Source organism: Trichoplusia ni, chromosome 8 (assembly GCF_003590095.1).
Source record: "Trichoplusia ni isolate ovarian cell line Hi5 chromosome 8, tn1, whole genome shotgun sequence".
Taxonomy (NCBI): Eukaryota; Metazoa; Arthropoda; class Insecta; order Lepidoptera; family Noctuidae; genus Trichoplusia; species Trichoplusia ni.
This window is the reverse complement of record NC_039485.1, coordinates 660,754-685,075: the sequence shown is the minus strand read 5'-3', so window position 1 is coordinate 685,075 and position 24,322 is coordinate 660,754. Positions and strand designations below refer to the sequence as shown.

The window sequence follows — 24,322 nt, the reverse complement described above, 5'->3', positions numbered from 1 at the left end:
TCTGTCGAAGCAATGTGATCGAAATCTACCAAGTTCGTGCCGCTAAAGATCACGCAATTATCCTATAACGGCCCAATCTAGTATTGATTATCCCATCAAAGGCAAAGATCTAAAATATTAGAAAAGTATAATACCATGTAAATACGCTTTGATTGCTGACTTCAACGGCAACGATGTGAGATCTAAATACGTGCCAAGTTCAATGGTCCATTTTGTAATTTATTTATAACAAATTGAGAGAGGTATAACTTTTTCAACTTCAATTTAGGATATTAAATTATAGCTTTCTTATTACAGACGAAGCTCTAACCTGCAACGTTTGCGACCGATCCTTCCCATCTCGTCGCCAACTTGGGGATCATCAGCAAAAGAAACGACATTTCGGGTGAGTAAAAATGCTGACTCAAAATTCTTGCCGGAATACTCATAATGAAAATGTAAACCAGTAAGAGTAATAGTTTACGTTTTTTTATAAAGTTTTAAAGTTAAGACGAACTAATCGCACTTCAAATATTGATAAGTTTGTGTTTATATTCTAGATGCAGCGCCTGCGACAGCCTGTTCCCCTCGCTGATGGCCCTGGAGCACCACAAAGAGGAATTCCAGCACTGGAGCGACTCCTCCTACTGCTCACACTCCGACTCCGAGGACAGCGACCTCGAGACATGCCACGAGGATAAACATCGACTACTCTAATGCCACCATCTCATTATTGCCGGGGAAAAGCCTACTAAATTGGGCACTTTTGTGTAAAAATCTCTGTACAATGCTTCTGAATAAAGCAACGCGTATTTTGTAACAAACAACCAGCGAAATCGGCCTAACCCTGTTCTTACTTGAAAAACAGACAGGAATTACCGACCCCTCAATAAAGTGAAAAGGGTTAGAGCATTTCTGCACTTGTGATCATCACAATTATCACAGCAATTACCCCAGTAAGATACAAATTGTACAAGTTAGCTTTTTCGATAGTTCAGTAAAATAAATATATGTATAATTACTAGTCTTAATAAATAGGCACAAGGAGACAAAAACTGCATAATATTAACACTTTACACTTTTGCGCTTTATCTTACTGTGGCAATAACTGTTCTACTGGATGTTGCTCAAGTCAGTTATTTATTCTAGTATAAACTCAGACAATGAAGTCAACTTTTTATTAAATGCTCTCAATATTGGATAGCCGTATACTCGATTGCAAATATGCAACATTTATATGAATACCTACTTTTAGTTTCAATACTCGCTTGAGCAGCGTTTCATGTGATGTTACAATCTACGCGCTTTCTGAACTGTTTCTTTGTAAGGTCTAAGGGACTGAACAAATTCTTGATAAGGATTTGCAACGACATCCACTACATCAGATAGGCTATAAAGGTATTAAAAACAACAAGTCAGTAAAAAACGCATATATTTTTATGCCATGAATCAAAATTATATCTGGGTCTTTAAGACTTCAGTGTTTACTTAAAAAGTATACATTGTTAATGAATTTACAAAAACATGGATTTTCTCTTAATACAAGACTCCATCGACTATTAAAGAAATTTATAATAGGAAAGAATTACAGTATTCCTAAGTATGTAATACTCTATATACTGAAGCCTAATTATTGTACAGTGTAGACACATATCATTTTGTACAAGCATATGTACCTACTACGTAAGGGAGACGAACGATGTGAAGTGAATTATGCAATAATTCATAGCCAGAAATTTTAAATGAATTATTATTGAGTCTAATAATAACTACAGATACACATAAGTCTAAGTACTTAAAACAAAGACAACCATTTTAGAAGACTTGGGTATAGGTAACGCAATTTATGTTTCTAATCAATACACAATTGCGGTTTTTCTACACTGTTAGATTTTATTTTACGTTTTCACAAAACAAAAAAAAAGTACTTGGTTAAATGCAAAAAAGACGGTAATATTTCCTTTTCCTTTTTTTCGGTACACTTTGCCTTGTTTTGTCATCATTAATTCACTTAGTCGTGTAGATCAATGTTACGTTTTTTTCTGTACGAAATCGATTTGATAAGACATAGCATAAATAGACAAACACTAGTTACTAGTTCGAAATGCAAATATCAAAAATAATAATTGGGGAAACTTATATAACACAATCTTATTTTTTACATTTTTTATTAGCTGTAACAGAGTCAACACTACCATGTTAATTTTGAAATAGATCGATTCGAGTTAGACATTCAATATTTTTCAAGTTTCCTTGTTCTCAAAGTTCCATGTGATTAAAATAACACTCACAGAGTCTTAATTTATGTAGTATTTATGTGACAAGAACAAAAAAGAATGTTCACTGAAGCAGCAAAATCATGACGATTTTAATAATAGTACTTTTGCATCCGTGTCTACTGCTCCTGTGAACACTCTCTCCTTTCGCTTCACAGCTGTTCTCGACTCTTACCTGATGTCATATCTCTTTGTAAATACTTCCTAGTGATATCCCGGCAATAATGCATATCACGGTACTGTTATATGACTGATATATTAGTCTAGAATTGTAAATATTTGTTAAATATAGGTCTGTGTCATCAGAATCACATTTAGAATTTAAAATTCTTAGTGTCACACCAAAATGTTTGTATGTAACCCGCCCCCTTCCTTATCAAGGTACTTTTCCTGTTTTTAGTATTACTAATTAAGTATTATTAAATTGTAACATTCCAACTAGTCATACTATTTTTATAAAGCATTAATTGTATTTCAACATTGTAATGTGAAAAATGTAAACTTTGTAAGGTCGCCTACTCTGTAATTTAGACAGGGAGGAGACGGCGAAACGATCTATTCGTACAAATAAAAATACGATTGAAAATATGTACAGAAATGTTTATTTTATAGGAAATCACATAACCACAGAGTACAGGCTACGAACACGTATGTACTGCGCTATGTCCGATCTCCCATAAAGGTACCGAAAGGCCGCGATCGGCGCGTATCGTCCGGGGAGCGACGTACACATCTTTAATTTTCATATTATCGAGTAATCAGGAATACAAATCACGAATCTCTTACAAAAGCATAATACGAGTAAGTCTAGTGTCGGCGGGCCCCCGGCGGCGGCGGGGGCCGGGGCCATACATGTTACGTTACGTTAGGATATAATGTGCGGCGCGGCGTCGGCCGCGGCGGAGGGCCGGTCCGGGCGCCTACGCGGTGCCGTTCAGCAGCGGCTCGGCCTTGGCCTTGGCCAGCGGCGAGCGGCGCTTGGCGGGCCGCGCGCCCTCGCCCGCGCCCGCCGCGCCCGCGCCCGCGCCCGCCGCGCCCGCGCCCAGCCCGTTCTTCCACCCGCCTCCTGCAACACGCGCGCTCACTGCCAGCCGGCTCCGACATCGACATCGCTTATGTTAACATGCGCATTACGACTCTAACGAGAGCGGTCGGATCGAGTCCTCAATCTGAAAATCTTACGTCATGTGGAGCAGTGACGCTAAGTCATGCAAGGCATGCGCTACTAGTGAGCGTGAAGCAATGGGTGTTGCATGCGTGTGTACCTGTCCTCCGACGGCGGCGTCGCCGAGGCGCGGGCGGCGGCGCGGCGCGCTCGTCGGACGTGGCGGAGTCTGACAACATGCCAAGCCTACAGACGCCGCCCACTACGCCCGCCCAGCCCAGTCTCCGACTCACTCGCACCCATTCATTCCGCTCCTTCTGCACTTGTCGCACGCTCCTCTACTTTACTCGCGGGCGCATGCCGGATTAAAACCACAGGAATATATCTAGCGAACTCAAATAACCGATGCCATGTCGGATCGCGGTTAAACCCCCACCGAAGTATTAGTGATCTTACCGATCAACCCTTAGGATAAAGCGAGAACAACAAACGAATCATCCGTGAGTTGCGAATGACTAATCACTCCGCATTTCTAACTTCAACAAACATATAGCTATAAATTCCCAATCATTCTTCTACAAATTATGTACTAATTAAAATGTAAAACGGGGTGCACAGAAAAAAGTAAACATATAAAAATTATAATGCATAAATACCAAATAAAAAACACTAACTACATTTTAACTAGCACATTCAGTAATATTTTCAGATTTTTACTGCAAGTTTTGATAACATTTGTTTGATTGAAATAACAAAGTGTATTTAATTATAGGCGATCGACAAACTCCTGGTTCTTTTATTTTCCTTTGCCACCATATGATAGCATAAACAAATATTTTATCATTACTTTGAGATAGTAAGTATAACACAAAGTTTCAATAAGCTTAAATTGGAAACCACTTTTTATTACGTTTACCAGGCATAAGATAATATGACATATTGACATATTAGTGCTAAAATAATCATGTTATGTCTTTTGGGACTAACCATTTCATAGCACTTGAGCATTGCATGCATGCCTGTTACTTTTCATATAGAGTATAATTCTGATATTTTGACTTTCAAAGTTTTTCGTTCAGCGTTAATGCTTGAGTGAATGTTTAAGCCTTTTTTCCAATCATGTCATCTGTTTATTTTAGTTTTGAGGCTCCTGTTTGCATGTATTAAAATTCTAAATACATTAGAAAACATCAAAATCCAGTTACAGTCTTAAAATATTTATTTAATGAAACTTTACACCTTTCTACTCAATTATTTCTAGAAACTTTGGTAACAGTATGCAACTGCTTTTGAGTGCAGGTCACAAAATGCAAACATGTAAAATAGTGGAATATATAGTTAAGTCTCTAAATTATGGTTAAAACATTCATTTATATATTACGACACCATATAATTAGTTTTATCACTAATTGTACTTATAAAGCAGAGCACTGAAGCTCTCTTAAATAGAAATGTAAAGGAGAATAATGCATGTAAGGTGACCGCACTCTCGGCAGTGGCTCTTGCCTACGGCCGGGTGTCTGTCGAGCGCCCATGTACGGATGTAAGTAACCAGTTACTAGTAGCTAAGCGCAGTCTATGTCGTACCTCTGTCCGCACTCGACACGTCCTGGCTGTCTAGCACAGAGCTTTCGTCGTCAGTTTGCCTTCGTCTGTCCTCGCGTCGTCTGCCACTCTGGAAACATTATGACGAAGACAATATTTAGCGAAAATTCATACTTCCCGTTACTTATTTGCTAAGGTAATTGCGATAACGATGTTGAATTATAATCATGGGGCATCATGTACAGGAAAATTGGAATTCACAGATAAGTAATTTTATAATGGAAAAAATGAGACAGAATAAAAGTAAACTGAGTCAGTTTCGCGTACACATGAGTGAGGTAGACAGTAGACAGTAGTGCGCCTACCTGTCTGGGCGCGGCCAGATGCGCGCGGCCGTTCTCCACGGGCACGCGGCGCTCGGCGCGCTCGGGCCGCTCGCCGCGCTCGGCGCCGCGCTCGCCGCGCTCGGGCCGCTCGCCGCGCTCCCCGCGCTCGGGCCGCTCCCCGCGCTCGCCGCCGCGCTGCTCGCCGCGCTCGCTAGACCTGCGATCAGCGAAACACACTATTACGACTCGTACATTTTTCACCACTACTAGGTCACACTCATCTTTCCATGTTAACGACACCACGCAACTTATACATATCAAACATTTCTGTTCAATCACGGACTACAATACGCACTCCAGACAATAATTTCGAAAACATAAATAAGCGGACAATACTCTAAACCTATAGAACTCCTTCAACTGTGACCATTGAAAGAGTGATATAGATTACATTATGTCTATTTTTAAAATTTTATGGAGCTTTCCGAAATTCTCAAGGTAAAAACCTGAAAAGTATAACTAACAGTCAAATAGATTTTTTTTCTCCCCCTATCCCTTAACAAAAAAGGTGGAATTTCATATGGGTACTAGCGGCCCGCCCCGGCTTCGCACGGGAGCAGTGCTAATATACGCCGCAGAATTTCTTTAACGTTCTTAAAAAAAATCGTAATAAAAAACTTTGGAATAAACGTTTGAAATTTGAAAAATTGAATACTTGTCGTATTTATTTTGATTTTGATAAGGATTACCATCTCAACAAAACCAGCTTCGGCAAAGAAGATTTGTTTTGAAATAAAATAATTAGCCAAAAAAAATGGTTATGGTGAGTCAACCTTAAAAGATAAGACATACGTGGCATGCCTTTTAAGTTTCGTCGTTTGAAGAAAAAAACACAATTAGAACCTTTTAGTGCTTTTTATTGTTTTTCATAGTATTTACCACGTAGCTTAATAATTATACATAACATTTATTTCACTCTAAAGGGGGGGTGTTCGAAATGACCGACTTGAAAGCGTCGACAGCTTCTTCATCGGACTGGAACCTTTAACCACAAAGACTTATCTTAATTTTCGACTTATTATTAATTCGACGAGCGCGATGAGAGCTTGCGTTGTCGTGGTGGCGGATGAGGTGTCGCTTTGGGTTAAATTTTCGAAGTTCGGCGACGACTTGTAGTAAACAAACTGTGTTATACCACTCTGCGGTAACCGTTCTACAGTCTTCAAGTGCAATAGTCGAAAAATGGCCGATTTTTCACACGAACGTAACCTCCAACTTTCTTGGAGTGCTTCGAGAACGAACAACTTCAGTCGGCCTTAACTCGTCTTGAAACACCCAGATTATGGATTGTTGTTTAGAATCACGATCGTAAGCATACGAACTTTGCAGAGTTTTCTTACATCATCTGACGCGGGCCGCCTTGTGACAGTCGGAAAGCTGATGTGGTATCCAACGGCAAAATAGCTTTCTCACACCAAGGGGAGGGAGATGGTCCCTGAGATGCCTAATAAAGCCTCTATCTCTCAGTATGTCACTTGATGATATACGCGAATTAGTTTTCTCACAACAATGATGTTATCTTCGAAGGTGGATTTTGGTCGTCCTACACGAGATTTAGCATTAAAAATACTTTGTCCACGCTGGAATCCTAAATACCAGCGTTCGACAGTCCGCAGACATGGGGCTTCATTTCAGATCTTAGCTCTTCAAAAACTGAAGCCTAGTAAGGCCTCTTCTAAAGTTATAGAAAAAAATTGCACGAACATTTTCCTTAGTAAGATTCATTTTCGTACGTAACCTGACAGATTATAATCGACGCTGTGACTAAAAAATGGCATTAATCCTTATACTCTCAACTGTTTTAAGATTCAAAAATTCAACACTTTAAAATATAGAACAGTTCAAAATCCAAAATTGTCGGGAAATTTGGAAACGACAGAACTTAAAAGGCACGCCTAGTATTACGCTGTCTGAGACTTTTTTGTAGATGTTTTTATGGTGTACAATATTGTAGAACATTATTTTGATGTAGCCCTTGGAGTTAAGTCAGCGTTAGTAATGAAAGTATTAAATAAAATTATTACAAAAAAAGTGTTTTTTGTGAGCGAACCTTAAAGGATAGAGATATGCCCTAGCGGACTTTTTTGTAGATCTCTTTACGGTGTACAATATTGTTGAACATTATTTTGAAGTATCTCTTGCGTTTAAGCCAGCGTTTGCAATGAAAGCGTAAAAAAATAGTAAATACATTTGAAATCGCTAAAATTGACTATGTTCCTGTACAAAAATATGCATAGATTATACTTAAAAACCTTCCTCATAAATGATTTTATCTATTAAAGAAAACCTCATCAAAATCCGTCGAGTAGTTTCAAAGATTTAAGTGGTCAAGGGGAAATAGGGACAGAAAAAGCGGTTTTATAGTATACTAGCTATTGCCCGCGACTTCGTCCGCGTGGTTAAAAGATATAAGAAATATTTTTTAAAAACGGATTAGTTTTTTAGAGTTCATTCAATATGCCTCATATTTGTAAGATGTATCATTACAGCTCTGCTCCTATTAATCATAGCGTGATTATAGGTATAGATATATAATTATCCTACAGCCTTTCTCAATGAAGGTACTATCTAACGCTAACATAATTTTTCAAATACAAACTTTCATCCCCTATTTTTCCCCTTAGGGGTGGAATTTATCAAAATCATTTCTCAGGCAATGCTTACGTTATAGTAGCTTGCAATATAATGCAATATAATAATATAATAATGCATGCAAAGTCTCAGCCCGATCGGTTTAAAATTGACAAAGTTTCATCCCCTATTTTAACCCCTTGGGGGTGAAATTTATCAAAATCCTTTCTTAGCGGATGCCTACAACATAACATCTACCTGCATGCCAAATTTGAGTCCGATCCGTCCAGTGGTTTCGGCTGTGCGTTGTTGCATCACTATGTCAGTCAGTCACCTTTGAGTTTTATATATATAGAAGAAGAAGATATATAGATAGTGATTTTGTAGTTTTCAAGGTAGGATTGTATGTTATGTAGAAAGAACCAAAAGAAAATAAAGCGTTGTTAGGACCTTGGACTATCCCTACTAATATTATAAATGCGAAAGTAACTCTGTCTGTCTATCGGTCTGTCTGTCTGTGTGTTACGCTTTCACGTCTAAACCACTGAACTGATTTTAATGAAATTTGGTACAGAGATAGAACATAGAACATAGGATAGTTTTTATCCCGGACTTTTGAAGAGTTTCCTTGGAAACGCGATATAACCGACATCGACGCGGCCGAAGCCGCGGGCGAAAATCTAGTAGTTAATAATATTATATGAGTTATACCAGACCATCCTTAAACACCGTCTTTTTTTTTGCAGCTTTTCCTAAATAATCAATCCATATATGTTTAACTGCACGAATAGCAGAGTGAGTCGTTTAGTGAATTACGAATGCTTGTCCTGAGTCTGGGTGTTTTATGCTATGGAGTTTGTTGAGCCGTTTCTTTTGGACAGCCAGAGAAAAAATGGGAGTCGCTTAGAAAGCAGTGTAGCACGGGCGATATTGATGCTGCCAATAATACTTTGATGTTTAAAAAGTGCTACTTTCCAGCCTAACTTGAATGAATGAATTTTGATTTGCAAGAGTTCTGAGTTAGTGGGTGTCCAAGAAAAAACTGGATAATTAATGATGATAACATAATATTAAGATAAATCATACTAGTTGCCAGAGGTTTCCATAGAAAGTAGGAATTTACTCTGCAGATACATTTTCGTCAGTGTTTGGTCATTCAACAATAAACTATGGTTTTCATTCAGTCTTAAATATAACCAAAATATAACTCACCTACACATTTTGTGATTGTGCCATGCTGTGATTGTATTTTATTGTACAGCATTTTATAAATGATCATTTAAAATTTAAATGAAGATTTTTACATGTGCTTACCTAACAGATGTCATAATACAAAGTGAATAGTGTTAAAACTTCAAGCAATCTATGGATTGAAACAATCAGCTAGTGTCATAAGTTTGTAGATGATTGTTAACAATCTATGAGATATTAGTCGAAGCTAGAACAGGTGCAGCTTTGCATTGTAGCATTTTAAAGTAATTCAAAGGAAAAAAAAATTTAGGTTATACTGATGCTGATTGAGTGTCAGATTGTGTAGACTATAAGTCTTATACAGGATTAAGGTTTAAAGTGTTTGGTAGTAGTGTCATCTCTTCAAGTGAGTGAAGAAGCTATCTTATACGAAAGTGCACAATTGCTAACCAAATAGTGTATTCCACAAAAAAGTAAGCATATCATCATCGGCCTAGCCTTTTCAAAACTATGTTGGGATTGGCTTCCAGTCTAACCGGATCCTACCAGCAGAATCAGCTAAGTACTAGTGTTTTACAAGGAGCAACTGCCTGTCTGATCTCCTCAACCCATTTACCTGGGCTACACAATAGCCCTTGGTTAGACAACCAGGTAACTGGGTAGTTGTCAGACTTTCCAGCTTCTGAGTACCTGTTACGACTGTCAAGGATGTATGAATAACAGCCGGGACCCACAATTAAACGTGCCTTCCGAAATTTAATTGAAATTCTATGAATGTTATTCTGAAATATAATTAACAGAGTACTACAGATTTTACTTTTTCTTTTCGCGATGCCCCACAGAAGCGAAATGGAGTTACTACTCTGTTAATCAATTATATTTCAGATCAAAATCAATGGAATTATTACATTATAATGGAATGGTTGATTTAATTTAGTGAAATATTTAGATAATATATGAACGTTGAGCGCTTTTACACACGAGCGGCATGTTGCTAACTGCATAGGCAACTGCAGCCGTCGACACTTGACGATGGCAACCGTCGACGCGTCGACGGCAGCAGGCGACCTATAGCGAAACTTGCAGTTTTAGTGTGCCGCGTCCGCCATTTTGTCAGTCGACTACAAATAGTTTAAGAGTGCGGGTTTATTTTGATATTATTTAACTTTAAAACTATGTTGATATCATTAAGACTGATTACTTCCAATTACTTACATATTTTTTTTATATTAAAAAAAAATACTAACTAAATGTCATAGCGAGCCTTTGCTTAGGCGAAATGCTGTTCCGCATTATCGTATCTTGGCGAGAAATAGAACTTGTTAAAATAGCCGTCACGTCGTCATCTTCAAGTCAGCTCATCAAAAGAAGCAATGGACATTCGAAAATAATTAAAGAACTTTTGCTGGTTTTTTCGTAACAGTGAATAGAGAGTAAAAAAATGCCCATCTTGATCTCTATTGGTTAACATTTCTTGAACCCACAATGAACGTGTTTTTATTTTTCGTCGTCGCGTCGACGAAGTAAAAGCAATAACAGTGTTTCTTCTTCGGAATTCATTTTACAACTGACTCCTACACTATAAGAGCAGTCGCTGATCTACGAAGTTGCAATGTCGACTTTGCCGTTGAGTTCATGGCGCTCGTGTGTAAGAGCCCTGCAGTGTGGCTCACCTGTTGGTCCGGGGCAGGCGCGGCTGGCGCGCGCGGTAGGCGGCGCTGTCGCTGCGCTCGTCGGGCAGGTCCGGCGTCACGCGCCGCGCGCCTGCTGCGGGACACAGCAAGGCTTAGTGGGATTGTACAACACTACTTGCTTAAACGTCTGTGGCGACGCACACTAAGCAGTCGTGTGAAGTAGGTGCAACCCTGGCCAGGCGCGTTGGCTGTAGGCCCGCCACTCTGTGCGCACGCACGCCCTCTCGCGGCCGTAGCAGAGACGGCGCATCCGCCATCGCTCGGTCGCGACCAGCAGAGGTTACCTACTACGAGGGCGAATGCACGCTCGAATCCGCTTCGCACTAACCGCTTAATATTCGAGTCTTTTCTATGCCTTGCCTTTTTAAGTTGAAGTGTTTAACTATAGTAACTTCATTTAACCTAATTCTAATATATATGTATATTCTGTGTTGCTTACCACCGCTGCATGTGCCGTAAATATTATTACATGTGTAACCAATAAACTTTTATACTTATACCATGTGGTGTTCGTTTTCATCTCATAATATCGAATTAATCCCACACGTCTATCGGGTTTTAAATGTTTACAATTATGTCTATTCAATTAAAATCAATTTAAGGTTATTCGAAATTTAAGGTTAACGTTAAAGTGAGTTGCCATCTTGGATTTATATTTTATTATGAGTATAAGTTTGAACACCTTTGAAACTCATGAAAACGACACGCATAGCGAGAAAGTTGATAATTTTTCGTAGCGGGCGCGCCCCTGGCGGCGGGGTAGGCGGTGGTGGCGCCGCCCTCACCGCGCAGCTGCTGGCATGTGGAGTGCACGTGTAGAGTGCTGGCCCAGTACCTGCGGGGTAGCGGTGGTGCGGCGGGCGCGGGCGGCGCGCGCGCGCGGCGGGCGCGCCCCTGGCGGCGGGGTAGGCGGTGGTGGCGCCGCCCTCACCGCGCAGCTGCTGGCATGTGGAGTGCACGTGTAGAGTGCTGGCCAGTACCTGCGGGGTAGCGGTGGTGCGGCGGGCGCGGGCGGCGCGCGCGCGCGGCGGGCGCGCCCCTGGCGGCGGGGTAGGCGGTGGTGGCGCCGCCCATCACCACGCGCAGCTGCTGGTCGATCTCCAACTTCTCCGCGCGCAACTGCTCCACCTCCTGCGAGGGGACCACACACTGTATTATTCATGGATCCAACCGAGGCGAGACCGGGAGGTCACTAGTTGCTACCGCAGTAGAATGCCAGACGGGTGTGAGCGTGCGTACCTTGAGATGCGCGACGTGGTACTCGACGAGCACCTTGGCGTTGGCGATGTTCTCGCGCGTGCCCACGAACACGAAGGACACGAGCCCCTCCTCGCGCGGCGCGGACGGCTGCGGCTCGTTGTCGCCCTCCACCTTGGCCTGCACCACATAAAACTTTGTAAACTACAGTAAACAACTGACTACGTCGCCGGTCATACACAATTATAACATCTTAATCTAATAAAACCAATGTCACATCATAAATTTCATTCAAATCATAAGAATATCAGCTGTGCAAAAAACATAAAATCAATCAATGACAACAATCTCAACAGAAAAAAAATATTAATATCAATACATTTCAGTCAAAAGTCATTAAATATTTAAATAATAATAAAAAATCAGACAGTCTTATATTAATGTTATTGTAAAGCCAAGACATGCTAGTGGAGAAATTTTGCGCCGTTATCTTCCGGCAGCTGGAGCAGAGAAAACAAGAACTTGCTTAATTTAAAACTAATACTTCTTATTTTTTTATTACATGTCAATTAAATTAAATCCTTCTTTTTACCATTTTGTGCAAAAAGTTACAAGCTACATTAATGGGGTGGGACACATACATGGGACTTAAGGTTGATCATAGGACAGCGTGTAGACGCCAGTGATTTGTAAGAGTAAGCTGTCAGAAGCACTAATGTAACTCACGCGCACTACTCCGCTCTTGTCGACGATCTCCTGTATGATCTTGCCGTTCTTGCCGATGACCTTGCCGACGAGCTCGCGCGGCACCTTCAGCGACTCCTCGGCGTACTCCAGCAGTGACCGGGCCTGCCGGACTGCATCCATTGACTGCAGAATCAAAAAACAATCGGTCATATATCAAAGTTCATAGAAAAAGAGTTAAAAATAGATTTAAGTGAGCCACAAAAGTACGCAAAAAAAAAGACTTAGTGCTTAATTTACTAAGAAAGCGAAAGTTCAGAATAATAATGATTTCTGAATGCTACTATTTACTATTCGATTTAATTGTTTCTGTTTGGATAAGTGATAACAACTGATAATAAACAAATATTGAATGAATTACTATTAACAAAATAAAATAAATGTATAGTACATCATTGGAATCTTGATGGCTTTTGAACTTAATTACAAGTTTTGTAGTATTTAATGTCAAAATCATCATCATCTCAAAAGTTAGTGGGAGCATAAAATGTAGATGAGCAGTGTGGCGTGTTACCTCTCCGCAGATCTTGAAGGTGCAGGAGACCTCCTCGAGCTCGATGTTGGTGACGCCGGGCACCTTGCGCGCCTGCTGGATGTTGGCGCCGTGCGTGCCGATGGCCAGCCCCATCAGGTCCTCGCGCACCGAGAACTCGTCCGTGTAGCTGCAATCATCACATACTTCTTTATTCCTCATTCATTTTTATATTTATATTCATTTGTCAAAGCTGTACGAAAATTTCCTACCACAAAAACTTAAAATTCAGTTAATTGTACACTTATCATAAAATTTATGATGCAATAAAATTATGTGCTGACACAAAGGTTAGACCAGAAAAGGGATATTCAAATGATTCTAGCACAAACTCATTATATTTGCATTTTCTATAAATTAAGACTAATCTTTTAATAAAATTACTTCTTTCAGTTGAGTAAAACTACCAAATCAATGATTTTGTTATTTTTACAACAAGTTGCTACACATAGCAATTTTTCTTTCTTATGAGCATAGATCATTATAGTAGCATCCAACACGTTCGCAATCAGCGATAAGTGGGGTACGCTCCACGCAAGAATGCGTCCACGAAGCTTTAATTTGTTGCATGCGTGCTACTTTTGTCGTTATGGCATGCGGAAATCGTGTCATCTACTAAAATAGCATGAAAAACACTATTATTTGCACTGTACAAATTTAACGTTATTGATTAAGTATAGAGGAAGTAATGGTTATTATTAGATTAGTTTTACTTTCTATTTTGTTTGTGACCTTTAATTTCAGTTTTATTTCTTTTAAAAGCAAATAAATTACTTAGTGTTTTCTTACAAAATGGTAAAAAGAAAGTATGTGAGTGATAAGAAGAATACATTTATCTAGCTACAATCAAGACAGAAGACTTAACACTATTATTTACGAGTTGCCTCTTTCTTATAGACGGCGTATCATGTAATAACATTGCAGCCTAAATTAAATCTTTGTAAGGAAATCACTTTCAAGAGTCATTTAAGCTAAAACACGGAATTACACTGAAAATAGTTGTAGGAAAATGCGTATATTATTTTATGTTTGAACTGGAGCCTATGCAAGCATAAAGGAGAAAGTTATGAAGAATCACAATTCCTGAATAACGAAAGCAACAGTAATAAACAATAATTATGTGCCGATGACATCATCGCGTCGCCGATCAGCTTGTTTACTTTTAATAATTACTGTACTATCAAGTAATGAAATAGAGCGCACTCACCTATTATAGTTTATATTTTCTATTCACTTTAATCTAGCCCAGCCTATCAGATATATCCATCATATTAATTAAAAAATATTTAATGATGGAGTATTGGGTGCTTACTAAACCAAACCAAAATATATATGTAAGATTATTTGCATGTTTTAAAACAGTTAATGTCATAATCCTTATACTACCATATGGCAAGGTCCTCATCACCATTGGCCCTGTGGTTTATATGTTAATGTGAGCACAAATTTGATGGGGCAGTGAGTCTGCTGCCTCTTCAAACAGGACCCCAAACGATATTTTACAAATGAGATCCTGTGTGAGTGCTGGAGATAGAACACTTATTTCAATAATTAATCATTTGTTTTTAGTTTTATAAGCTGATTGACGTGTAAAACTGATAACATTAAGACTACTTGGCTGTATACCATCATAGAAAAGTAATTGCATTGCAGAAAAGTAAAAAAAATCCTAGTATCTCATAATTAAAAGAAAACCTATTTCATTTCAAAAATTCAGCAAAAAACATGATACATACCCGCCCTGATTGTGTATTTTTGTGGATTCTAATTGTCTTGCTGCCTCTTCAGTCTTTTTCATCAATAACAACTTTTGCGTTAGATTCCTGAAAATAAAGTTTCATGATGAAAACCAATTTTATTTTTCATGTAAGGAATGATAGATACACTTATATTACGTGAAAGTTAGTGTGTAGCTGCCGAAATTTTAATTTAAATTCTTAATGTTAATGTTAGCAGATTTGTTATAGTGATTCAGCTGCTGCAACAAGCAAGACCTCAAGTTATTATTAAAATGTGAGATCTCATTGAAGTGCTGGAAAACTACACTTGTGTGCCTTTCTTAATTTAATCCTCCACTTATCCAACTACCACAGCAACAAATGCACAACAAAGCAATAAGTGTTCAATACCGCATACATCGCTTTTTCATATGTCGTGTATATATGATTCTAGGGTAAATAAAGTTCCAGATCTAAATGTTAACAAAAAAACATGTTTCAGAATGTATGTGTTTGCCTAAATAAAAGAATTACTAAGAAAATGAACATTCATTAAAAATTGCACACAACCGGCGCAAAAATGGCTTAATATTAAGGCAATTATCATAATTCAAAATGTAAAAAAATGAAAATTTGTGGAAGTCGATACTTAGATGGGTCTGCCGAATGGATGGAATCGGAGTTCTCGCAGTCTAATGACCAGTGCAGATTGACGAGAAGACCAGTTGATCATTAGTTAAAGCTGTGTGACCTTACCTAAAGTGCATGTCCTGCAGCATCTGCGCGCGCTTCTGCGAGGTCTCGCAGCGCGACACGACGGCCAGCACGCCGCGCTCGGGCACGTACCACACGAGCGCCGCGCCTATCGCCTTCTGGAACTCCTTGTGAGCATTCTCCACCTTTGCACTGTGGAAAGCAAGCTTCATTAATAGCAATCACAAACATTTACAGACACTATGGCATGTGTTCTTTAGAAAATCACATATTAAATGGTTAACTGCAATGTTGAAAAAATATTTTCTTTTACTCCTAACAAAGCTGCTGTAGGCTTTTCTCTACTCTTTATTTGCTGTTACAATGATTCACTGTCTTTTTGCACAAATTCCATAAAATAAATGTAATGATAACAGTGACATTTAGATAAACACATCAGCATTGTTTACTCAAGTGGTTGTCAATAAGTTTGACATTGTATTATTAGCTATTCTGTTGTATTTGGGTTACACTAAATAGAAATTGCTAGTCTATAGGTGGGAAGCTGATCTATGTCTACTTCTTGCTGAGTTGCAATAACTTATTAGTATGATACAAATTTTTGGTACTAAGTCTCAAAAGTAGCATAATGATAAAAATTCTACTTACTAGTCCTTGAGATCATCAGGTACGTTAATTTCGAACTTATGAAAGGTGTTCTTGTCAATGGGTGTCTTAGGAGTCTTGACCCTGAGGCGATCCTTTGGCACTATTTCTGTGTAGCAGTTGTCCCACTCCAAGTATTCTATTACCAGGAATTCGCCCCTCATCATCTGTAAAGAATGTTAGTGTTCAATTAAAAGTATATGCTGTTACTTATCACCTTAACAAATAATGTTAAACAATCAGGTTTTTTTTTTACATTCCCTTAATTATATTTATATTCCTGTAAACTAATTGGCTTATGTGGAATATGGATATGATTAATATCAAACAGTTATTTTGCACAAGTGTCCTAGTCTAAGATATATTCTAAAAATAGTACAATGGGTAATGGTTAAAGTATGTGTTTTTACTGGTTGCTCAGCAACATAAATAAACCAAAATTTCTGTTGAGCAGTTCTGGTCACCTAGTATTTGATTATGTGAGTTATGTATAGCTACTGATAGATCCTAAGCTCATAACTAGATTTCTTTGTATTGAAATATATCCAGTTCAGTGATTATGCTGTTATGTGAAAATGCGTCAATACACGGAAGTATTTGACGGCATTGAGGCATAATATGCACTATTGATCCTATTTACATTCCCTAAGACATGCAAAATGCGCAATGCGACATTATAAGAAATCCTTTAAATAACATGCTAATTTTGATAATAAAAAAAATGTGATATTTCAAAGTATATTATTTGAAATTATGCAGAAAATTGGTAAAAAATCGTCAATAAAGGTTTGTTTGCAATACGTATCATTATTTATTTATAAACTTTTTTAAACCAAGTACAAAAAAAAACAAATAATATCAAAAAGTAATATGTAATTTAATAGCAGTTGACAAAATTAAAGATTTTATGCAACTATTAAATGAGGATCATTATAATGCATAATGCTCCAAGAATGCAGTCCTATATAAATCAAGTTTATCATCAGTATAACAACTGTATGTAGTTATGCCTAAGTGAAAGTGCAAGTTTAAGTGGGGTATGTTCTGTTAAAAAATCCATTCATCATATTAAAATTCTGATAAATATTATAGTGCTATAATAAATAAAACAAATTTAATGAATAAACAATACAGTTGAATAAACTCTAAGTGTTTTTTTTTAATTATGCTGATAGACAGGTGTTACAAAGAAAACCATATTTTTAGTGAAAATTAACAATTTAAAACTGATAATTCCATATTAATGTTTTAAGCACTTATTGGTTATCATCTTGTTAGAAGTATATAAATAAACCAAATAATAACAAGACAACAAAGACAAATATACACATTTAAACAAATGTTGATTTTGTTTTAGTATACCAATTGACCTCTTGACCCCTGCCAGACACAACATGAGGAACTTCATGCTAGGCAACACCTGACTGGGATGAACATGCAGGGTCATACAATTTCACACAAAGAACTAATTTTAAGAAATCACATTATATTTTGTAGATTATACACAGAGTCCATATCTAATTCATAATTAAGTCCAATATAAAATTTATTTAGGATAATTATTCAACAAAGGTTGATATTCCAACATGATGTTTTGATAGTTTTATTGTCTACAAAAGGATGCATTATTGCTGCATTATGTTGCAGTAATAATTTATGCTTTGATACTAGTTATTTGATAACACTAATTTCAATAGTAAAATAGTGAGGGTAGTGAAAAATAAATAAATTCCAGGATAATGAGAAATATATGTAATTCAATACCTTAATGTTTGCTGTCCACCACCCACATGCTTCTTTCTCATTGGACCTTGCATAAACCTCCACCTCTTGGTTTTCCACGAACTCTGTGTGTTTGCCGGTGTCTTTCGGTGGTAAGAACACTTGGGAGAACGGGAATTTTGACTCAGGCTGCCAGCTACAATGAAAAATTTAATGTAAATAAAATTACCCGCAATAATTTATTCAGAATAAATTTGTCAATAAATTATTATACTTACTCATTTTCAAAGGCTACGAGAACCTCGTTGTCGAGCACGTCGGTGACAATGGCCTAAAAATAAAGAGATTTTTAGAACATTCCGACAGTACACCAAGTTGGTGATGCGCTAGAAATAAGATATCTAGGTCATTTATGTGTATATGCGCAAATATAAAAATGCGTCATTCGTCACCCTCACCTTACAACGACCAAAACGACGCTAAAATTTCAAAAAGCAACATAATTATTACAACACATGGAAAAATCACGCCCTGACAGGCGGACATGGCGTCCATTCCAGCCGTGATGATCTTCCCGGAAAAATATTTTTGTAAGTATAAGAACTAACTAGGTATTAATCGTTGGAAATAACTAAATAAACATTACACTAATCAAAATAATACTCGGTGTGTAGAATTTTAACGTACTTCACAATTTACAAACCTTATAATAAGCACCATTATCACCGTACACCTCGACCGACAAATCCTCCATTTTGGTTTGAAAGCGTATTTGGCGTTTTCGGAGCGAGAACGAATGTTCGTAGAGAATTGACGGGCCAATCGTTAACCAGTATTCTTGCATAGACAAGGAAGGATTTGTTTTTTTATAGTGCGGCACGCTGCGATTTCTTTCATGAGTCATTTACTTTTTTGAATTTGGAATCCCCAGGTAAAAAGTAATTAGCTTTGGCTAACCTTTTATTCAATATCAGTTATGATGAGCTACGTAATCAAATCTGTAGATATTGTCGTATCAAGAGTAAAGAAGACAGATAATTTATACCAATAGTACAAAAAAGTACTCCAACTGTTATATTTGCTGTGAACGGATATATAAGAGCATGATAAAGCAGAGATCCGTAGACAGACTGAACTTTACTTTGTGCTATTTTTTGTTTACTTCTGTATAAGGCTGTGGTTACGCACTTATTTACCCAGTTGAAAGTAAATAAACCTGTTAAAACTTCTTAGTGATAAACCTGAGTTTAGTCGACTTTTCGAAGGTTAGTAGATTAATGTTCATAATTTCACACATGTGAATATTATTAATTATGCGTCATTTTAGGAAGTAATTTTTGGGCAAAAACTTAGTTTTTAAATTCTCTTCTCGTTTACGATTCATTTTTATACAAGCCATTTAATTTAACTTTTACGTTTTGTCTAACATAAATGTTACGGTTAGTTACGTCAGTGTCAGTCACAGTGCCGTCAGGGTCGTCAATGAATGGTTGGTTGATAGTTGTTGTCAAATTTTAAAAACAGTGAACTGTGCCACATATCCAAAAGCTAAACAAGAGTAAGTAGTTTGTACTCTTGTTATGAAAAATGCAAAGAAATATGTGGTATACAATATTTAACACGGATAATGATATGTCTGTAACGTATGTTTCAGATGAGTGGGGAAAAAAGTGTTATTTTGGTGACTGGAGGGACCGGCCTTGTAGGCCAGGCCATTAAAACCGTCATAGAAGAAGAAAAACAGCAACAGAAATCAAATAATGAAACTTGGATTTTCTGTGGCTCTAAGGAAGCAGATCTAAGGTAATGTTGTATCCATTTATTATACCTGTGTTTTATATCACTGATTTGATTTGAATGTATGAGCAAGTTTTATTGTTACTATTTTAGAGGTCGACATTAAACACGAATTATGTGTATTTCATGTCAACACCTCATCATCATCACCACTAAGACCTCAGTATCATGATAGAAACAACAACATTAGGTACTTAATCTAGTTTTATTGTAACTGGTTGCATCTGACATGTCAATAAAATGTATATTTTTGATAGTCCGCCAACATTTGGTTTGGTAACAAAATTAGATAACAAGACAGTGGGGTTAAACAATAAGGCCAACTTGTTAATAATTTGGAACACAAGGAAACCACAGAGGCAAATAAAACAAATACATCAATATTTGGTAAATAATATTACTGGCAAATACCTAGCCAATGGTAGGAAATAAGATGATTATGTAGATAGAAAAGAGGCCATATGAGCAGTTACTTCCAACTTCACACACACTAGTTTAAAATTGATGCAATAATTTTATTTAAAAATGCTAATTTTCAGAGATAAAGCTCAAACAGAGGCATTGTTTGAGAAACACAAGCCCACTCATGTGATTCACTTGGCTGCAATGGTTGGAGGGCTGTTTCACAACATGGCTCACAACTTAGACTTCTTTGTAAGTAAAACATAATAAAGTTTAATAGAATAGAATATGCTTTATTGCAATCATTGCACTCTGAATTACGACAGTGAAATTAAGTACATACACTGTGAGGGTACAATGGCAGTCTTATCTCTAATGGTCATATCATGAGACCAAAAGAAATATAGATTTTCTGTCTTTGTCATGTTATAAAACATGAGAGATAGATGACAACCACACACATACCAATAAATAAATACACATACTTTTTCAGGAGATTTTTATTGATCAATGTATGAAATAATTGGCATGTCATTTGTTAACAAATATGGGACTTGATTTAAATTTAATTAAATTTAAAAAATAATTTTAATACTATTTTTTTTTTCCGAAACTATTTTTGTTTTTTGAGTGTAATAAAAATGCCAATAATGAATTCAAGATATAAAAAAGAATCATGCATATTCTGCATTGCAAAATGTTCATTAAATTTCTATAACGGAATTAAACAGTATGTGAAACTGATCTGAATGTGCAACTATATTTCTGGATTTTCAGAGAGAGAACATGGCAATCAACGATAATGTATTGAACGCCAGCTACAAACATAATGTGAAGAAAGTCGTGTCATGCTTATCAACATGCATTTTTCCTGATAAAACTACGTATCCTATTGACGAGACTATGGTAAGTTATAGGGCTATTAAAGTGTCGTAAAATGTTTATACCATATATAATAGTTTATTTTTTACCTATCAGGGCCTCAATTCTTCAATTTACAATAGCCGAAGATCAACTGGAAATTTTATTAAAATTAAAAACTTGTTTACTCCTCTGTATTTTGGGGCCCAGTTATAATTATTATTTAATAAGTAATACATTTGTTATAAAAAGATTTATTTTTTACTTCCTAATGCTATCAATTTGCAATCATACTCAATGCAACTCAATAACTTTGATGAATAAAAAACAATATTCTAAAGCATGGTTATTTTATTCTAGGTCCACAATGGTCCCCCTCACACCTCTAATTATGGCTACAGCTATGCAAAAAGGATGATTGATATTCTAAATAGGTAGGTAAGGAAACTTGCTAACATGATAGAGGAATAAAAATATACACATATCCCCAACGCCTATGGGGCTAATATACACCAATTCTGGACAGGGCACAAATTCATCTTCAGGCAAAAGTGTCATAGTTAAAAAAATACTATTCCACAACTTTCAGACAATGTCTTAAAGTCACCCAGACACAGTACAAACGATCTTGCACATCACACAAACTTTGTTTGGTGGGAATCGGTCCCACGACCGGGTCTACAACGGATGCCGTGGGCGTGGTAAGTGGCTGAGAGTTAACGGTCAGGACCACTAACGACTAGACCGACATCTAGCATTTACTTGAGTAGGGTCTTGAATAGGTTATTTATAATAGCAATTATGTCCATTTTTTTTCCAGTGTCCGTCTTGTAGTTTATTGCATAACAATGGATATGCATTTTTTAATTTGTCCAGCAAACATAAATTGACCAAATTACAGTAAATGATACATACGCGTGACGTCACGATTGCGTATAAATTTTACTATATCGCACGTCACAAACCTCCTCTCCTAAACTTTGAAGCAGTTAACCTGTGTTTAATACTTTTGATTTATCTAAGTGACGGATTAATTAAATCATCCCTATTGACATGATCAAAATCAAAAGTTTTTTATTTCTAGCAGGCCGTTTTCCAGGCACTTTCAAAACGTTACAGTGTTGGCTCTATTTCAAGGTGTCATTCTTATGGAGTAGAACCAGCAAGAAATTCCATAAGCTACTCTTTTTTTAAATAACTGAATGATGTTGTTCCCAGAGGCTACCACGAGACGCACGGCTGCACGTACACGTCGGTGATCCCGTGCAACGTGTTCGGGCCGCACGACAACTACAACCTGCAGGCCAGCCACGTCATACCCGCGCTCATCAGGAGGATGGACGACGCTATGCAGAAAGGTACTTCATAGAAATCATCATAATCTAACGTAAGACGATAATAAAGGCATAACCCTGGTCAATTTTAAAAATACTTTTCGTAGACTATCGAATGTTTGGAGTATTGTGAGATTTGTAATGAAACCAAGAAAAAATTATTTACAATATCACATTACAAAACCTCAAAAATACCACCCTCAAAATACCCAAATACATACTATCCTCTTATCCTCTTCAAACAATCTATCTTTTATAAAAAAAAACCGCATCACAATCCGATGCGTAGGCAGAGACAGCGTGTTTGTTTTATACTATGTAGTGATTTATTTTATATTATTGTAACAGTTTTAAATACAACTGTCCAAATTGAAAAAAAATCAATTATTAAATGCTATTCATTCATAATGTGCTACAGTTGACATGAGTGACATTGTACCGCAGGTGACTCGACGTTCACAGTGATGGGCAGCGGCAAGCCCCTGCGCCAGTTCATATACTCGCTGGACTTGGCGCGCCTCTTCATTTGGGTGCTCAGGAACTACAACAGTGTGGAGCCTATCGTGTTGTCCGGTGAGTTTAACACTTCGTACTATACTCTGTCCGTTTTAACTTGAACTTTTTAGAAGGTTGACTATTAAAAAAAACGAGTCCCGCACTATGAAATTTAGTGAGATGGGGTGTTTCGATACAGATCACATGCACAAGGACGCATTCGTGGAGCACACAAATGCTTGTCCTAGGCGGGGATCGAACCCGCGACACGACGCGCACAGTGGTTTTAGCGTGGTGACCTCAACCACTCAGCTATTCGTGCAGTCAACAAATTGTTCGTTTTCATTCTGTCAAATTTAATAAATTATTTAGGGCCGATTTTTCAATCATCACTTAACTTTTATCTGCGGAATAAATATGGCCGCTTGACATATTTTCTATACAAAAGCTGTCGGCGATTGAAAAATCGTCCCTTAGTCATAATTTGATTAAAATACAATTTTTATATTTATTAAAACTACAAAAATTAAAAAATATCGAAAAATAGGTTTATCCTTTCAGCGGATTGTGGTAACTAACACGTGACACGATAATTTTATGAAGATTTCCTACTGTTTGTAAGACGTCTGTCAAAAAGGTATAAGGTCCGCATTTATAGGTTAAGATCAAAATGCTTGAAATTTGTATGTATGTATTAGCAAATTAATTAAATAAAGATTTCTTTAAATTATTTATTTTTTTGAATGCCTCTTTTCAGTCGACGAAGAGGACGAAGTGACTATCAGCACGGTAGCGGAAATGATAAAGAAAGCGCACAATTACCCCGGCGAGATTGTGTATGATACCACCAAAGCCGATGGCCAGTATAAAAAGACGGCTTCGAACAAAAAACTAAGAAGTCTGTACAAAGACTTTAAATTCACGCCTTTTGAGACTGCGATACACGACACTGTAGCCTGGTTCAAGCAGAATAGGGATCATGCTAGATTGTAATTGGAATCGAAGTTATTCTAAAAAATATGGCTGTAAATAAAATTAAATGTTTATTGTATAAATTGTAATTATTTAATGCGTAAGCGCACATGATATTAAAAGTTGAGCATGTCAATACTGAAAAAGTAAATAAAGAGGTGCAAATAACTACGAACTGCTTTTGATTCTGGCTAAGTTAGGAATCTATTGAATAGATTTATTTATTTACTAGCTGTTGCCCGCGACTTCGTCCCCGTGGGTAGAAGATATAAGTTATGATTTATACCTGCCCTATTTTTTTTTACATTTTCCTTTGTATCTTCGCTCCTTTTAGTCGTGATGATTATACCCTAAAGCCTTCCTCGATTAATGGTCTATTCAACGCAAAACGAATTTTTCAAATTGGACCAGTAGTTCCTGAGATTAGCGCGTTCAAACAAAC

The 24,322-nt window shown here is 37.3% G+C and overlaps 3 protein-coding genes across 4 annotated transcripts in view; 2 read left to right on the top strand and 1 right to left on the bottom strand.

The window, feature by feature from the left end:
- The window catches only part of LOC113496556 (zinc finger protein 423 homolog), a 162,144-nt gene extending 160,837 nt beyond the window's left edge, over positions 1–1,307 (top strand). Inside the window, exons 3-4 of the mRNA XM_026875815.1 lie at positions 298–385; positions 540–1,307. Of these exons, the coding sequence (XP_026731616.1) occupies positions 298–385; positions 540–696 (245 nt within the window). The 3' untranslated portion in view covers positions 697–1,307. The remainder of the gene's footprint in view (positions 1–297; positions 386–539) is intronic.
- A 1,138-nt stretch (positions 1,308–2,445) lies between these two features.
- LOC113496729 (fragile X mental retardation syndrome-related protein 1) lies at positions 2,446–18,832 on the bottom strand. The gene is made up of 15 exons (XM_026876047.1): positions 18,723–18,832; positions 18,298–18,350; positions 18,062–18,215; positions 16,301–16,464; positions 15,695–15,844; positions 14,957–15,043; positions 13,203–13,350; positions 12,671–12,814; positions 11,987–12,124; positions 11,728–11,878; positions 10,727–10,820; positions 5,271–5,448; positions 4,948–5,035; positions 3,521–3,589; positions 2,446–3,321 (listed from the first exon to the last, which is right to left on the bottom strand). The coding sequence occupies exons 1-15, from the start codon at positions 18,771–18,773 to the stop codon at positions 3,176–3,178; spliced, it is 1,815 nt and encodes a 604-aa protein (XP_026731848.1). The 5' UTR covers positions 18,774–18,832; the 3' UTR covers positions 2,446–3,175.
- Positions 18,833–19,460: 628 nt separating this feature from the next.
- LOC113496554 (GDP-L-fucose synthase) lies at positions 19,461–24,051 on the top strand. Of its 2 annotated transcripts, none has more exons than XM_026875813.1 (8): positions 19,461–19,577; positions 19,674–19,822; positions 20,356–20,470; positions 20,996–21,124; positions 21,440–21,513; positions 22,298–22,437; positions 22,858–22,986; positions 23,666–24,051. In XM_026875813.1, exons 2-8 carry the CDS (start codon positions 19,674–19,676, stop codon positions 23,899–23,901), a joined length of 972 nt encoding a protein of 323 aa, XP_026731614.1. In that variant the 5' UTR covers positions 19,461–19,577; the 3' UTR covers positions 23,902–24,051. The 2 variants fall into 2 exon arrangements, with proteins under 2 accessions (XP_026731614.1, XP_026731613.1); XM_026875812.1 differs by having other exon boundaries at positions 19,490–19,508.
- The last annotated feature ends 271 nt before the right edge of the window (positions 24,052–24,322 follow it).